The sequence below is a fragment of the Helianthus annuus genome, chromosome 10, assembly GCF_002127325.2.
Source record: "Helianthus annuus cultivar XRQ/B chromosome 10, HanXRQr2.0-SUNRISE, whole genome shotgun sequence".
Classification (NCBI taxonomy): Eukaryota; Viridiplantae; Streptophyta; class Magnoliopsida; order Asterales; family Asteraceae; genus Helianthus; species Helianthus annuus.
The window spans coordinates 20,648,464-20,662,608 of record NC_035442.2 but is presented as its reverse complement, the minus strand read 5'-3'; the positions used below and the strand labels follow the sequence as shown (position 1 = coordinate 20,662,608).

At 37.9% G+C, this 14,145-nt stretch overlaps 2 protein-coding genes across 4 annotated transcripts; one reads left to right on the top strand and one right to left on the bottom strand.

The window, feature by feature from the left end:
* Window positions 1-2,391: 2,391 nt before the first annotated feature.
* On the bottom strand, window positions 2,392-7,187 carry LOC110884154 (putative metallophosphoesterase At3g03305). Of its 3 annotated transcripts, none has more exons than XM_022131836.2 (5): window positions 6,804-7,187; window positions 5,019-5,280; window positions 4,708-4,940; window positions 3,177-4,640; window positions 2,392-2,772 (listed from the first exon to the last, which is right to left on the bottom strand). In XM_022131836.2, exons 1-5 carry the CDS (start codon window positions 6,966-6,968, stop codon window positions 2,638-2,640), a joined length of 2,259 nt encoding a protein of 752 aa, XP_021987528.1. In that variant the 5' UTR covers window positions 6,969-7,187; the 3' UTR covers window positions 2,392-2,637. The 3 variants fall into 3 exon arrangements, with proteins under 3 accessions (XP_021987528.1, XP_021987527.1, XP_035834498.1); XM_022131835.2 differs by having other exon boundaries at window positions 4,708-4,943; window positions 6,804-7,181; XM_035978605.1 differs by lacking the exon at window positions 2,392-2,772 and having other exon boundaries at window positions 3,196-3,373; window positions 3,475-4,640; window positions 4,708-4,943; window positions 6,804-7,181.
* A 4,194-nt stretch (window positions 7,188-11,381) lies between these two features.
* On the top strand, window positions 11,382-13,695 carry LOC110884153 (probable LRR receptor-like serine/threonine-protein kinase RKF3). Its single transcript, XM_022131833.2, has one exon. The coding sequence runs from the start codon at window positions 11,520-11,522 to the stop codon at window positions 13,485-13,487; it is 1,968 nt and encodes a 655-aa protein (XP_021987525.1). The 5' UTR covers window positions 11,382-11,519; the 3' UTR covers window positions 13,488-13,695.
* The last annotated feature ends 450 nt before the right edge of the window (window positions 13,696-14,145 follow it).

Sequence of the window (14,145 nt, the reverse complement as noted above, 5' to 3'; positions counted from 1 at the left end):
GGAATCAACTATTTTAAGTCTAGTGATCAGATTCTTAAACAACATTCCATGACAGGTTGCATTATAAAAAACTATGTATTCTGCCATAATTGTGAAAGTTGTGGTTAACTATTGTTTATGAGTCCTCCATAAGATAGGTTTGCCTCCTAACATAAGATATAGCCCGAAGTGGGTTTCTTGTCATCTTTGCATTTAGCAAAGTCAGAATCAGAATAGTCTACCACTTCTAAATGATCACTTGTTCTGTAAGTCAGTTTATAGTCTTCCGTCCCTCGCAGATATCAAAGTACTTTCTTAGCTGCTTTCCAGTGATCCAGGCCAGGAATATTTTGATAACGATCTATCATTCCAACAATATAAGTGATATTTGGACGAGTACAGACTTGAGCATACATCAGGCTCCCAACTACTAACGCATAAGATATGTGGCTCATTTGCTCCTTTTCAACCTCTATTTTTGGACATTGGAATGAACCAAAAACATATCCCTTAACTACTGGAGCGACTGAGGGTTTGCAGTGTTACATGTTGTAGCGTGTAAGGACACGATCTATGTGGGCCCTTTCAGTTAATAAGTAAATAAATGCTTTCCTCCTTCAGGTCTGGCAACAACGGTTTGCTACGCACAGTAAACTAAAATAACCAACGGGAAAAAGATAATGGTAAATTTAACGTCTAATACAAACTAAGTAAATAAATGCTTACCTCGTTCAGGTCTGGCAACAACGGTTCCTTGTAATAAGAACGAAAGCCGAACACGTCCTCCTCCGTGTGATCATCTTTTACTCTCTCATCATAAGAATCAGGAACATACGCCTCCTAAAACAACTGTGTGGTAAGTATTTCATAAGCAAAACAAGTTAACAAATACTATACCACACTGCTTTCTAGAATAAACGTGACCGTGTTGTTGCCAGACGACTCGCCAAAAACGTAATTGAGATCGAACCAAGACATGGTGGAATCGATTGTCGAACGAAAGAAAGAAGAGAAGAAGAAACAATGTTCCCTTCGTCGTTTGTAAAGCCAGAAAGTTGATTTCATTTTTCACAGACCAATACGGGTCGTATAGCCCTATACGATCCGTATAGTGCTGATGTAATATCACATCTGTCACTTTCTGTCACTATTGAGTGACTGAAGGACAACCTCGTACATAATACAGGTCATATAGCCCTATACGATGCGTATAGGGTTTGCACGTGACGATAATGTCAGCCTTTGACTGACCTTGGGAATTGTTATCCGCGGGTCATATAGACCTATATGACCCGTATTGCAGATGTCGATTTAATTTATCCCGATGTGCCAATAATTCGACCCTTATGTTATCCTTATTTCTACCACATTCATTGTGTACGTTCAAGATCATTAGAAGATTTTGTTAGCACAACATGAGACAACACAAAAACCCAAGTAGCATTGTTGATCTTGAAAGAGGCGTGCAAATAAGGGCGACAATTCGTGATACAACCCCGTAACATGTTACGAACCAAAAATAAAAATAATGAGGGTTTGGGTTGTAATGTCTAAACCATGTCTAATGAACAAGATATGAATTAGGTTGACCTATTTTAACCTAAACGGGACAACTTGTTTAACAAGTCATCTCGTCAACCCTTTCAAATTAAAATAAAAACAGATTTTGTAAAATCAACCTACCAACTCATTTACGGCCCCTATAAGGCTTTAACCCATTTATTACAGCACACCATCAACTTGTTCATAACTTGGTTACAACCCGCTAACCCTTTTAGTATAGACGAGGCACAATTACCTTTACACAAAGGCCTTTGAAGATCAACTGATGGTAAATTTAATGAAGGAAACGATAGATTGTTCAATGAAAGATGGTTTTTGATAGCACTATATTAATTTTGTCAAACATGCATATTAAAGGTGAACAAGTTGCAATAATGAAAACATTGAAAGATGAAAGTGATACGATAAAGTCCCAAACATACCTTAACTCATGTAAAACCCACCTCATCATCATCATACTCGGTAAATTCTACCAATAGCAAAGCTAAGGTAGGGTCTGAGGAGGGTAAGATGTAAACAGCCTTACCTCTACCCCGTAGGAATAGAGAGGCTGCTTCCAGTGAGACCCCCAGCTCGATAGTAGTTTTGCATCAAGCCTTGGACATAAGGCACATAACACTCAGCAATTGAGACAACTGCCGATTAGTGCATGTACCCCCTTGTCTTTCGGCTATCAACACCACCACATGATGCATGATTAACCATCCCCTCTTTTAACGTTATTTTCAGGAAATTAGTAAAATGACGTTAAAATTAGTGCACTTTCACTTTTGTCCTCCAAGCGCCCACACATCTATACATTATATGCGCATACCGCAAGTGGAGCGTTCATGTAAAACTCACCTAAAGTACCAAATTTCCTCTATATAGACCTAGCTAAAAGGCTTGTTAAGAAGTACATAACTGAAGTTAAAAGTATTAAGTTAAATTAACATATTTGCCCATGACCATGAGTTTCTTTGTCCATGTATAATTTATCCTTGACCAATGAAAACTAGTTTCTTTAGAGAAGATTTGAATTTAGAACAACCGATTATCGAGACCTCAATCAAGTCCATCGTGTAGGTCTGCCATCAAGCTTAACGGGATTGAGATTTAACAAGCAAAGGGCGTTATAGTCTTTTTGCCTTGTAGAAAAGCATAAGCCAGTAATAACGGGATTGAGAAGCTATAAAATGGAAAATGCACCAATGGGTTCATCTCATAAGCCTTCATTAGAGCCCAACAGTTCTGCACACAGAAGATAAAAACAGGAAAACATAAGCAAAATTATCCATAACTGACGTGTTAAAATGTGACTGCAATACAGTATTGTCAAAATAGTGTTCGAAATGTATGAATTGGCATTAAATATAGACTTTCCATGACTCGGCTTGTTCCTTTCTTGGCTAACCTATTTGACCCATTTATTTATGAATGGGCAAATCAGAGATATGTTTTACATCAAAACAGGTCAAACAGGTTAGCTTAAAGTCAATCTTAAAACCTCCTCATAAATCCTTCTTATTATTTGTAGCCATAATAAACAAAACTATTTATAGAAAAAACAAAAAAAAAAAATGCCAACTTCCCATTCTTGGAACCTCTAGTTGTAGCTCTAGTAGTGTTATAGTTGTAGGTCAAATGATACTTACCTTAAAATGCTTCCAACAAACCGCCAGAGAGAAAATTACAAGTATACCCCTAGCCCATTTACGCAACATCCAGCCACTTACGTTGTGATCTTTTGACCTGGATTCTCCATCATCATCTCTTTTCTTTCCAGAAAGTGAACAAACATGATCTTGATACACTGCTCTCTCAGCAGCCAGTGCCCCAATTATAACAACAGCTGGTAATACCACAAAATAGATATGAGGAATAACAATTACCATTATATCCGGGAATCCGATAAACTCCAAACTTTTTAAATCATCAAAATTCACCACCCACCCTTTATATGTCATGTATCCCCTATCACCATGACCTCCTTTACTGAAAACTTCACCTGAAATCCATGGACATAGTATAAGGTACAACAAGTATGCTAACATTAAATTCCACAAAAACGGGATACTGTCCAGCTCAGCAAATACCCATGTCAAACCGTTTATAACCCCTTTATTCGCCTTGAAGTATTTGTATGTGTAGTGTTTTTTCGAAACAGAAATGATGATTTTGGGTAGAATAAGAGTGGTGAAAACAAATAAATAGAATGACCAAAATATCGGGTAGTATAGTTCCGCCCATTGACACCCCATGACAAAAAACTCCTTCCATGTCCATGACAGGTCAGCACGTAACCCATTTAACGAAAAAGGCATCAATTCGGTTGAAACTGTTACACCGTTGTTATCAACTGCTTGGATTTCTAGCCAATATCTACTAGGAGATGGATCCACAAATGCTTCTGAGTTCCATGGGGCAGTGTATAAGTTATCATTTTTACTCATGGAAGCTTCTAGAACCACCATATCATGGCGGCTAGAGTCGTATATTTTCACCTTAACGGATGCGATGATAGCTGATGAAAAAACTAGGGCTCTGATATGAGATGTATCCTCCGTTGATTCAAATTTATATTTATTCAACATATACCGGGAATCCAATGGATAAGTAGGCAATATCAAAATTTCTTTGGATCCCGTCTTTAAATCTGTGTCGAGGAAGGATACACGACCTTTATCGATTGCCAAAAGGCGAATAGCTCGACTTTTCCTCCAGTCACCCATCTCCAGTTCCCAAAAGTCATTGACCTTTTTTGATGTACCCTTTGGATGCATATTTAGTTGGATGAGGTTGCTGCTATCCGTTTCTTGATGACGTCGTTTCAAATTCTTACCGAATCTTGAATGAAGATGGCCACACAGGTAAGCGGTTACGGATTGGTTGAGGAAAATCTGTTGTAGGTTATTTTTAGACCTTGTGGGTGCAGAAAATGAAAGTGGAAAATGGCCGAAGGTGATCTTGGTTGATGATGTGGAATCCCATTGGGAGAGATGAGAGTTTAAATCCGTTAAGAGTTGGTCAGTTGGATGCCCAAAGAGATTTGTGGGTCCCCGTAATCCAGTAGACATTGTGGTGTCGAATGAAACAAACACAACATTCCGGGTGCTAGTCTGAAGAGAAAATAGAAATAAGTTGAATGAGTAAAGAGTATAGCATTTAGTTAAGGAAATTGCCTGCCTGCAGAGTAACGGTGTTGACAGATTGACTTCTTCCGAGCTGAGCAGTGATGCTATAGTTTGAAAAAAAGTCAAACGCAGTGGGCAGACCAAAATTATCATGATTCCCCCTGAGATCATAAAAGATGCTTCTATCGAGGCCGCTCTTTGTTATAACATTCTCCATTGTCTTTTGGTATTCCACCCACTCTTGTTCATTCTGCTTCATTGTTAAATGATCCTTGCTTTTACCATCTGCTGGTGGTGACAGACAAAAACCTTCCTTGAAATAAATAAATAAATAAAATCAGAAAGAAAGAAAGAAGATATTACCAGTGAGATCGCCGGTGATTAAGACGAGTGAAGGGTTGAGCATGGAAAGAGTGCGAGTCACAGATTCCTGGAAATCAGAAGCTCTCTCAGGATGATGAACACTAAAATGAAGATCAGATAGCTGAACAATCCACACCACATCATTCTCCCCCTTTATAACTTGTCTGCTGCTACCGCTACAACTACAATTGCAGCACAACAATAACAGCAGGATCCACACTTTCATATCCATATAATTCTTCAGGGGATTTACGCGTGAAACCTGTAACCAAACACAAGTAAGGAAGGAAGGAAGGAAAGACTCTTCCTGCTGCTTTCTCTCTCTTTCTTTACTTTTTTATCAGCTACCTTTTAAGTGGTTTTGTTTGACCTAGTGGGGTTTAACCCACCCAATGCAATGCAAACATGAAATGAAGTCTTGTAACTTCTCAAATTAGTAAGGAAATGTACTTGTAAGTTCTGGAATTAGTTATAATCGTTTTCTAGGATTTATATTACTTATACACGAATCTTATCGAGATTCCAATACTTACTATATCATTCTATAACCCAACTATGTATGATAAACATGAAATGAACTTATAACTTCTCGAGGTAATTATGGAATGTACTTGTAAGTTCTCAAGTTAGTCATAATCGATTTTCTAGGATTTATATTACTTAAACATGAATATTTTCGAGATTCCATTACTTACTATATCATTCATTGCCCTACTGTGCACGATAAACATGAAGTGTACTTGTAAGTTCTAAAATTATCAACTTTCAAGGATTTATTACTTATACACGAGTATTATCTAGATTTTAATACTTACTATATCATTCTATTGCCCTACTATGCACGGTAAACGTGAAATGTACTTGTAAGTTCTCTTCTCGAATTAGTTACAACCGATTTTCTACAATTTATACTACTTATACATGAATATTATCGAATTCGAATACTTACTATATTATTCTATCGCTCTATAATGCACGACAAACATGTAATGCACTTCTAAGTTCTCGAATTAGTTATAATTGATTTTCTACGACTTATACTACTTATACACGAATATTATCGAGCTTCCAATACTTACTATATCATTCTATAACCCTATTATGCACAATAAACATAAAATAAACCCTAATTAGTTACAACCACACAACCATAATTAACAAACACAACGATACGAAAATACTTGTTTCTTTCAATTATACAACCAAAACTATCTGATTTTCTAGAATTTATACTACTTATACATGAATATTATCGAGATTCCAATACTTAATATATCATTCTATAACCCTATGCACGATAAACATGAAATGAACAAGTAACTTCTCAAATCAGCTATAACCGTGCACGTACCGTACTTAACCAACACAATGACACTAACAGATTTGCTTCATTCAATCATACAACCAAAACTATACGATTTTCTAGGATTTATATTACTTGTACATAAATATTATTCAGATTCATTCCAGTGCTTACTATATCATTCTATAGCACTATAAACATGAAATAAACCTGTAACTTCTCAAATATTAGTTATAACAAACACAACGATCCTAACAGAGCTGTTTCATTCAATCATACAACCAAAACTACTTAGCAAACAGTTGATTAACACATGAAAATGAACTTGTAACTTCTCAAAAATTAGTTATAGTTATAACTTATAACCGTAATTAACAAGCATAAGGATACTAAAACAGTCATTTCATTCATTCAATCAAACAACCATAACAGTCAATTAAGACATGAAAAGCAGTTAAATCGATCAAAAACAAAATGAACACCTGATCTCTGTGATCATCAGCAGACGCTGCAATCGAAGCAGCAACAGACGCACCGGCGGAACGAACGACGGTGCTAGCATTAGTAGAAACAGTTCGAATACACGAAGATATAATCTTCAAGGAATTAGGTAACAATCCGGTGTTCTTCACCTTGAATTTCTTCATCCTCCGCCAACCGCCACCACCGCCGTAGCTAGGTTATGAACCGTGATCATCCGAGAGCGTAATCGACTGGATTGTTGATGCGTGAAAGTAACCGCTAGTGTGTGTTCTTGGTTTAGGTTTGACTTGAAGAAGAAGAAGAAGAAGAAGAAGGTGTTGTTGTTCCCAAATTCTGTGCTGCTCAAAGCCTCTGATTGCTGATTGTTGAGTTGATTTCTAGTAAAGTAGGAATTTAAAGCTGGCAAACGGGTTGGGTCGGGTCAAAACGGGTTTGGGTCAAAACTGGTCAATTATTAAAAACAAGAGTTGTTTAGGTTCGGGTCGGAATAAGTCGGGGTCGGGTCGGGTCCTTTTTTATGATGTTGATGATCACTAATATACGTTAATTTTGTTGTTGTTTCTTGATCGTTGTTGCCCCTAACTAGTATTAATCTACATACTTTATTTGCAGCCTGGCATATCTTCAAATAGGTCTGGAAATACATACCTTTAGTGGCTCCATGGACTGATCCCGAAAACACGTGAACCTGATCCGCCACCAACGACATGAAGACAATGCAATGACCGCAGCGTCAGCCGAAGCCGCAGCGCAAACACAATGTAGCTCTAGAGTTATCCCCATCTGGCATTTTGCAATGATATTTGACACAGCAGGGTTAATTTTCAAAGTAATAAGATTTACAACTGTTTAATACGACTTCTTCAATGTATGTATTATTCAGTCTAATATCAGAATCTGGTCTCTATAAAGGGTCGTATTATTGGCACACCTTGGGGGATTAAATCGACACCCTCAATACGCATCGTATAGGCCTATGATGGATGAAATAATTTGAAATCATTCTGTTCGTATCTGGATGAAAATTTAAAGACTAGTGGTTGTTCCTTGAAATAGTTGGTGTCATCAAGCACACGTGAAAAGAACCAAAAAGTTGAGTAAGCAAGAGCCTGAATGAAAACTGATGGATCAATGTCTGCCCGTATAACTTTCACCCGCACCATGCAGAAAGCCGCCCCCACCCAAGCATCCACAGTTAACGGGCAAAGAAGGAGGCTATGAACTGCAGTCTCGACTTCCAAGGAGCACCATTGACACATGTAACATGTTTGAGGCCGGTTTAATGCCTCTCGGTTGAAAATTCACAAAGACCGGAATTCTATCTTGGACAAGTCGCCAAACAAAATACAACGGGGATCAATATAGCCCACGCAAACTTCAGAGGCTGGATTCCAACAACCGGGGCAGCAGATAATTTTGAGCGAAGAGACTGCATAGTGAACTTACCAGAGTCGAGTGTTTTGGAGCTTGTAAACTACTCACTCAGAAAATGCCTCCTTTAAATGTTTTAAGTTATCCATGAACGCGAACATTTGAATTCGATTCCCAAATGCTTTCTGGTCAAAGGCTTGACATCCCAAATTTCATACAAAGGCGGTGTGTACATTCTTGAGGTATCAGGTACGTATCCCACGTGCTGCATAGCGGTGGCTAAGCTTGAGATTTCCGACCGGGGGTCGAAAACGTATATACCCAAAAATTTCTATATGAAAACTACATACTCTCTACTATTGAGCGAAAAGTTCGGGGGGTCGGCCGCCCCCTCCAGCCCCCACAAAGCTACGCCGTAGCTGCATAGTACATGTTATAATCTGCATGGTTTTTGGTCAACCAACCACCAAAATGACCAGAAATAGCAACCAACTTACAGTTTTTTTCCTTCCAACAATAGCAACATTATACTTGTTTACTAGGTTAACTTGTCATTTTTTGTCTTCTCATGTTGATTTTTCTTTAAAACTTAGTAATTTTTTTAATTGGGCATTTTGTTCTGAGATAAAGGGTTGTGATTTGCTACATTTTGATATTGAATCCTCTGTTGCTGCATCTGGTCTCTGGGTTTGTAGAATGTATTTGTTTTAAGATTCTTTTAATAAAAGATTCTTGTAACACCATAATGTTTGTCATCAAACTTGTCTTTTTTTGTTTTTATTTTTTTATGTGGCTATGTCTTTGTGCTTTATTGTTGTAGCTAGCTAACCACATTAAGTTAATTGGGCCATTGGTTAACAAATTTTTCTTTTTCTAAATATGCATACATAATTAGAAATTCAAGAAATTGGAACATTAATAAATTAAAGTTTGCATCAACTAGAATCTGTTAAAAGAATTTACTTTATAATATAATCAATCTTGTTTGGAGGGGGCGGTGTAAATACATGTGATTTGTGATTAATTAGATAAATGAAGTGATAAAAGAAGAAAAAGCAAATGTGTGTTTGGTTGAAACTTGAAAGTGATTATGTGATAGGAACCAATGTTGTTGGAAGTTGTAATAGTCATATAACCAACACATAAAATGAGTAAAAGGTATGTTAAAAAAGACTTGGCTAAAAGTCATAAAAAACTTATACTTGATACATTGAAGTCATAAATGGATTGGTGGTGAAGTTGCCATAAATGTCAAAGAGGGACCAATGATTGACACTGACCGACAAAAGAGAGTAGTTATACAAAAGGACATTGGCAGGTCTTTTTTCAAATTTTGTAAGTGTAAATGCCGGCCTTGTGTACGTATATATAAAATATTATTACCAACTCTAATTCTAAAATCACAATGAAATATACAATGTATATAGAGGGTGGAGATACAATAGGAAGTTTATTTGGCTAGGAAGGATAGGAAGTGATCTTGACCATTCATTAAGTTAATCAAGGGCTAAGATTAAATCAGGGAAATTGAAAAGAATAAAAGAGGCGCGTGAGTTTGTTCAAGGGCATTCTAGTCAATCCAAGCCAATAGTTTCTCTCTCCTCCAATTCCCCCCCATTTTTTAAACGTTAATAACTCTTTCATACGACATTATTTTTTTATAAAAATTGCACCAAAAAAACGAGCGTTTTTTTTTCTTTAAAACGAGTATACTATTGCTATATTTTTAAAAAAAAAATTAAAACCCAGTTGCGTAAAACGCAATAGAAAAACCACCAGTTACGTAAAACGCAATGAAAAAAAAAACCTAAAAAATGACATTTTTCTAAAACGCAATGCACCAAAAACACAAAGAAATGACTTATTTGTAAAACGCAATGGCCAGAAAACACACAGAAATGTCTTATTTGTAAAACGCAATGGCCAGAAAACACATAAAAATGTGTTCTACCTAAAACGCAATGCACCAAAAACACAAAGAAATGACTTATTTGTAAAACGCAATGGCCAGAAAACACACAGAAATGTCTTATTTGTAAAACGCAATGGCCAGAAAACACATAAAAATGTGTTCTACCTAAAACGCAATGCACCAAAAACACAAAGAAATGACTTATTTGTAAAACGCAATGGCCAGAAAACACACAGAAATGTCTTATTTGTAAAACGCAATGGCCAGAAAACACATAAAAATGTGTTTTACCTAAAACGCAATGCACCAAAAACACAAAAAAAATGTCTTATATGTAAAACGCAATGGCCAGAAAACACTTAAAAATGACTCATTCTAAAACGCAATGGACTGAAAACACCTAAAAAATGTGTCACTGTGAACTGTCTGAATTGTCTACGAATTACTGTCTTCGAAATGAGCCAATTTATGGAAAATTAATTTTTCTGATGCGTTTTTAGTACAGCAATTTAATCGAAAAAAAAAAATTTCTTACATGGATCGAAGCCGATTTCTTCATCAATTGACAAATTTTGAATGATAGAAACACTTATCAACGCTCGAATCGAACGAATCGAGTGATTATCTCCAAAATCACCGGAAAAAACGAGATTTTTTTATGAAATTAAACTGGGTTTTCTTCAAAAAAAGCTAAAGAACACGTTGATCGGGTTCTGAATCATTGATTGGTGATGAAAATCGCACTATAATGTAGTGATTATTGAGATAGAAAGTGAAGAAATAGTTGAAGATGGTGGGTTTTGAAAATGGTGGGTTTTTTAATTTACTGGGTTTTGAAAAAGGAAGAAGAAGGAGTTGGATTGACTAAAATACCCTTTCTCTTTATTTTAAAATTTGCCACATGTCATAATCCTATGGCTTCCTATCCTTCCTAGCGAAAATTAACTTCCTATTTGATCTTTTCCCTGTATATAGAATCGATTCTAAATGGAATTGGAACAGATTCAATTTCTTACATTGTTCGTTTTAACTAAAGATGAAACTGAAATTGAATCAAAATCATCAGTTCATCTCCTTCTTAGGTAGTTATGATATTTTACATGTTTTTACGTTCCAATTCAATCTTTTTTTTCCAATTTTATTACATCCTACTAAACCGTTCGTATTTAAATAATTAAATACACCTCATGTCAATATTCAAGTAAAATCGTGTGATTATTTTTTCAAATAACACCAAAATGAAAAAGTAAACAGAATAACAATAAACTAATTACGTTATAACAACAAAGCCATGTGTCTTACACCCTATCGTCCGATTTAAGTCACCACGACGTCGTATTACCCCTGCTATACACCGTCGCCGGAATCTTTATACTCTACTATACCTCCATGCTTCACCACTAGTACACCCCGCTTTACCACTTGTACCTTCATGGCGGTCCACCACCACCTACTTTTCCTCCTTTCCTTGCTCATTCTCCCTCTCTCCACCACCAGCAACCACCACCGGACTCTCCTCCAAAACGGCAACGTTTCATGTCCACTAAACTTTCAACTAATCCGCCGCCTCGTCGGCTCCAACCGCCCTAACCTCGACATTCCAAGCGCCTGCCGCTACGCTCAACAAGGTCTCCAGCTAGTAGAATCCGACTACCTCCGCCGTACAAACTCCTTCGTCCCGCCGTTGACCACCGCAGAGCCATGCTGGCGTGACTACCAAACCCTAGCCGAAGACTTCTACCCTAACTTCGACCTCCGTCGCAATTGTGGCTTCAATACAAGCTGGATCGCCGTTCCAGGTTGCATGAACATAACTAACCGTCAACAATTCGAACAAATTGTTAACGGATCGTTGCTTGCTCCGGTACTTACGGCGTGTAATCAGTCACTTTCTGGCTCCTCTTGCACGTCGTGCACTGTCGCGCTTTCGAATCTTCAAGCGTCGTATTTGAATGGAGATTCCGTCGGAAACCTAACGAACTGCCGTGCGTATCCGTTTATTTACGCCGCGGCTTTCGTTAACTCTCTCGGTCCTACCGATAGAGATACGTCTGTCTGTTTGTTTTCGCTTGATATCGATTTCGCTAAGTCGAAAAACAAGTACAAAACGATTGTTATTGTTATCGTTATCGTTGCAGTTATTGTTGCAGTTGTTGTATCCTCATTTTTGGTTGGATTTTGGTACTATAGGAGGAAAAAGGTTGAGAGATTGAATCGAGTTAGAAGAAATAGAGATAGAATACCAGAAACTAGTACTGTCTCTGCTTTGGATTCGATTAGCGGAAGCACAACGTTGATTAAGTTCAGTATCGATGATATTAAAGAGGCTACTAGAAATTTCGCCAGAGAGAATATAATTGGGACAGGAGGTTATGGAAATGTGTACAAAGGTGTGTTAGTTGATGATTCTGAAGTTGCGTTGAAACGGTTTAAAAACTGTTCAGCTGCGGGTGATGCGAGTTTTACTCATGAAGTTGAAGTGATCGCTAGTGTTCGCCATGTGAATCTTGTGGCTTTGAGAGGATACTGCATAGCTACCACACGGTTTGAAGGGTATCAAAGGATTATTGTTACGGATTTGGTTAAGAATGGGAGTTTGTATGATCATTTGTTTGGGAATCAATCGGGTCGGAGTAACCTAAGTTGGCCGATTCGTAGGAAAATCGCGTTGGGTATGGCTCGAGGGTTGGCTTATTTGCACCTGGGAGCCCAGCCCGCGATCATTCATAGAGATATAAAAGCTAGTAACATTCTTTTAGATGAAAATTTCGAGGCTAAGGTTGCTGATTTTGGGCTGGCTAAGTTCGCACCTGAGGGTGCGACACATTTGAGTACTCGGGTAGCTGGTACTATGGGCTATGTTGCCCCGGAGTACGCGTTATACGGTCAATTGACAGAAAGAAGTGATGTTTATAGTTTTGGAGTTGTGTTGTTGGAACTTTTAAGTGGGAAAAAGGCTCTGTTATCGGTTGGGGATGATCAACCGGTTCTTTTAGCCGATTGGGCGTGGTCAATGGTCCGAAACGGTACACCTTTAGAAGTTATTGATTCTGGTATGGCGGAGTGTGGTCCACCCGAGACCATGGAGAAGTATGTGTTGGTGGCGGTTCTTTCTTCTCACCCGCAGTTATACGCTCGGCCTACAATGGATCAAGTTTTGAAAATGTTAGATACGGATTTAGCGGTTCCTTCGATACCAGAAAGACCAATACCGCTTGTAGCGGGAATCGAGGATATTGAGAGATCCATTAGTGAAAGCGGGTCGGGTCACTTGTCTACTCCTAGAGGGTATCAGGCGTATGCAATTGAGATGGATGGGCGGTCAGCCTCCAACGAGGAGGTAGTGGAGGAGGAAGAGGAAGAGGAGGATGAGAAAGCCCGTCTTTCGGGTGGAAGATAACACCCGAAGGACCTACGTTTTTTCGTGTTTTCAATCTTTTTTTTTTCCTTTTGGTGAGTTGAATCTTACACTTGTATATTATGAGGTACATTAGGATTCCTTGGGCTATTCAGTTCTTGCATTGATTTCCACTTTGGTTTAATTGTAAAATTGAGAGGGAACATGTCAAATTTTTGACCATCAAATATATAGGTTTTTTTACCAACAATTATTGTGCTTATTGAAAATTTACCAACTATAAATTAGTAACTTCTTTTGTCATTAGGGGACTAGGGGTGGAATCACTAGTGATGGATTCTATCACTCCCACTATCCAATCAACTAATGCCATGTCATCAACCATATTTCCATCACTAGTGATAGAAATGGACTAGGGTTGGAATCACTAGTGATGGGGATTCCAATATACAAGTATTAATGCACAATGTACAAGTCATACCCTATAAAACTCAAAAGTTCAACGCGTTATGGCCAGCACGCGTTTACATTTCCACGCGTTATATTGTTGGTGGCGGCGGTGTAGCAAAAGCCCATCACTCGTGATGGGGGGCCGAACACGGACCACCCCGGGTCCTCTTAAGGTGTTATACCCTATGCATGGGGAGTTTTTTAAAATAAAAAGTTAATTTTTCATTTGTAACCCAAAGGTTTTCTTCCT

Coding starts and splice junctions, on each gene's coding strand:
- LOC110884154 (XM_022131835.2), bottom strand. CDS start 6,968: ATGAAGAAATTCAAGGTGAAGAACACCGGATTGTTACCTAATTCCTTG. Junction 4,944..5,018: donor AATCACCGGCGATCTCACTG/GTAATATCTTCT, acceptor TGTCACCACCAG/CAGATGGTAAAAGCAAGGAT. Junction 2,773..3,176: donor TTTGTTGGAAGCATTTTAAG/GTAAGTATCATT, acceptor TTCTGTGTGCAG/AACTGTTGGGCTCTAATGAA.
- LOC110884153 (XM_022131833.2), top strand. CDS start 11,520: ATGGCGGTCCACCACCACCTACTTTTCCTCCTTTCCTTGCTCATTCTC.